The sequence below is a fragment of the Priapulus caudatus genome, unplaced genomic scaffold, assembly GCF_000485595.1.
Source record: "Priapulus caudatus unplaced genomic scaffold, Priapulus_caudatus-5.0.1 Scaffold1196, whole genome shotgun sequence".
NCBI lineage: Eukaryota > Metazoa > Priapulida > Priapulimorpha > Priapulimorphida > Priapulidae > Priapulus > Priapulus caudatus.
Window position 1 is genome coordinate 84,951 of NW_014578257.1, and position 1,984 is coordinate 86,934.

Here is a 1,984-nt window from a genome sequence, read left to right on the forward strand (position 1 = left end):
CCTCTCCTCTCTCTCTTCTTCCTCCTCCCTCCCTCCCTCCTCCTTCCTTCCTACCTCACTACCACTACTCTACTCTCACTACACACACACACACACACACACACACACACACACACACACACACACACACACACACACACACACACACACACACACACACACACACACACACACATTCACACACACTCCATTCCCCTATTTTTTTTTTTACAATAAGTCACTAATTACTTGAATAAATATGTAAATAGAAAATTTCATAAAACAAAAATAGGCATAACCGATTAAAATGAATGAATAAAACAAAACATTTTTTATAATAAAACACATCTGTAAGTAAATCAATAAATAAATAGAATACAATGAATAAACTAAATGAATGAACGATAATAACGCGTAAATTAAATACCGCATATGGCGGGCACCCTTACGAAATTACAACACGCGTACCTAAAATAAACAACAACAACAAATGAATAAATAAATAACAACCACAAATAACAACAGATGCCTAGATGTGATTCATGGCAATTTCTCACAGACGTAATTGGATCGATATATTATCCGAGAATCACCTAACCGATAATTGTTCGTTGCATACATGTAGATTTCTAAATCATGATTACTAGGTTCTCCAGGAAACCATGGGATAGGTGCACAGATGTCTACCTGTCTTCCTGTAGCAACCCACACCCACTGCGTGTCCACTGCGATGTCGTTGCCACCGGTCCACCAGATTGCGTAAAGTTGAGGCGTCAAAAAATCGGTTTCTCCCGGTGATTCCAGACTGACGAGGTCGGCTCCCATGCTGATGCAGTGGTCACGTGCCTCTAGCCAAGTCTTCGTGTTGAGTGTCTCAATGTAGTAACAATTTCCACGGAATTCCACGAAGTCTGCAGGGCATAGTCCGCTGTTTACTGAAACATGGTTACCGATGTTAGTGATTGCTCAGGGAGTAAGTGTACGGGAGTGATTGTCCCCGGATGGCGGTAATTATTCGGATGTAACTGGTTGGGTGTAATTGTCCGGAGGTAACCGATACCGTTATTTAAAATCAACGCAGCAAAAATGGCAAATAAATATAAAATAAAATAAAAATTACAAATGCAGTTTAATAGTTTATAATTCATAGAGATGAAACCAAACAATTTAATTTAGTTGAGGTTACTTTTGTTGAGTTGAGTTAATTTAGTAGAGCTACGGTGACCTTTTAATTCCTGAGACCGTTCACTCACACACCTAAAAATAATTACAGAAATATGATTACTAACCTTTCGTATAGAAGTCGTAGTTGTTATCGGTGACAATTGCAGCGCCGACGTCAGTGTCTGCGTAGGCACTCAACTCACACTGTTTATGGGTTTCCGCGGTGTTCTCTATGTTATAACTGGTGCAGCCCGGGGTGCGGTCGCAAAAGAATGCACACTGAGGCATCCTTCTGACCATCATCGCCTCAAGAAGACAACCTCTCACGGCTTCTCCCTTTAATTGGAGTTGATATCTTGCTGCGTTTGTACCGCTTGTCGTGCATAATAAAATAATAAACGCGACGCAAGTAACGTGAGATTTTAACTCACTGATGATCTTTAGATCACGCAGTAAGAGCAAACTCCTGAAGCTACCGGTCATTGTGCGCATATTACAAATGTTGACGCCTGTTTTTGATAATTTTCCTGTGATAGTATGGATGAGCTCGTTAGATATCCGTCAGGAGAGAGACAAAGATGACCGTGGAATGTCAGCAACAAGCGGGCCTACACTGTGCTGCTGTCGATTCAGGCACATCATATATATACATGATAATATATTATATGATGACGCCGCAGTATTCTGTCGGTGGAGGATACAATATCTGGCACGAAATTGTTTTACGTATCCGTCACAAATAATGTCAACGTACCATGTTTATGCGACATTTATCGATCGTGATTCATTCTCAATTAGAACAACTTTACCCAAATAATTTAAACTAATCATTGCCGTTAAC

General features: G+C 40.3%; 1 protein-coding gene across 1 annotated transcript in view; it reads right to left on the reverse strand.

Moving 5' to 3' along the window:
- LOC106815769 (CD209 antigen-like protein A) overlaps window positions 1-1,431 on the reverse strand; it is a 3,166-nt gene extending 1,735 nt beyond the window's left edge. The window contains exons 1-2 of the mRNA XM_014820275.1: window positions 1,269-1,431; window positions 667-914 (exon numbers count right to left, since the gene is read on the reverse strand). Coding sequence (XP_014675761.1) covers window positions 667-914; window positions 1,269-1,431 — 411 coding nt within the window. The remainder of the gene's footprint in view (window positions 1-666; window positions 915-1,268) is intronic.
- Window positions 1,432-1,984: the final 553 nt, after the last annotated feature.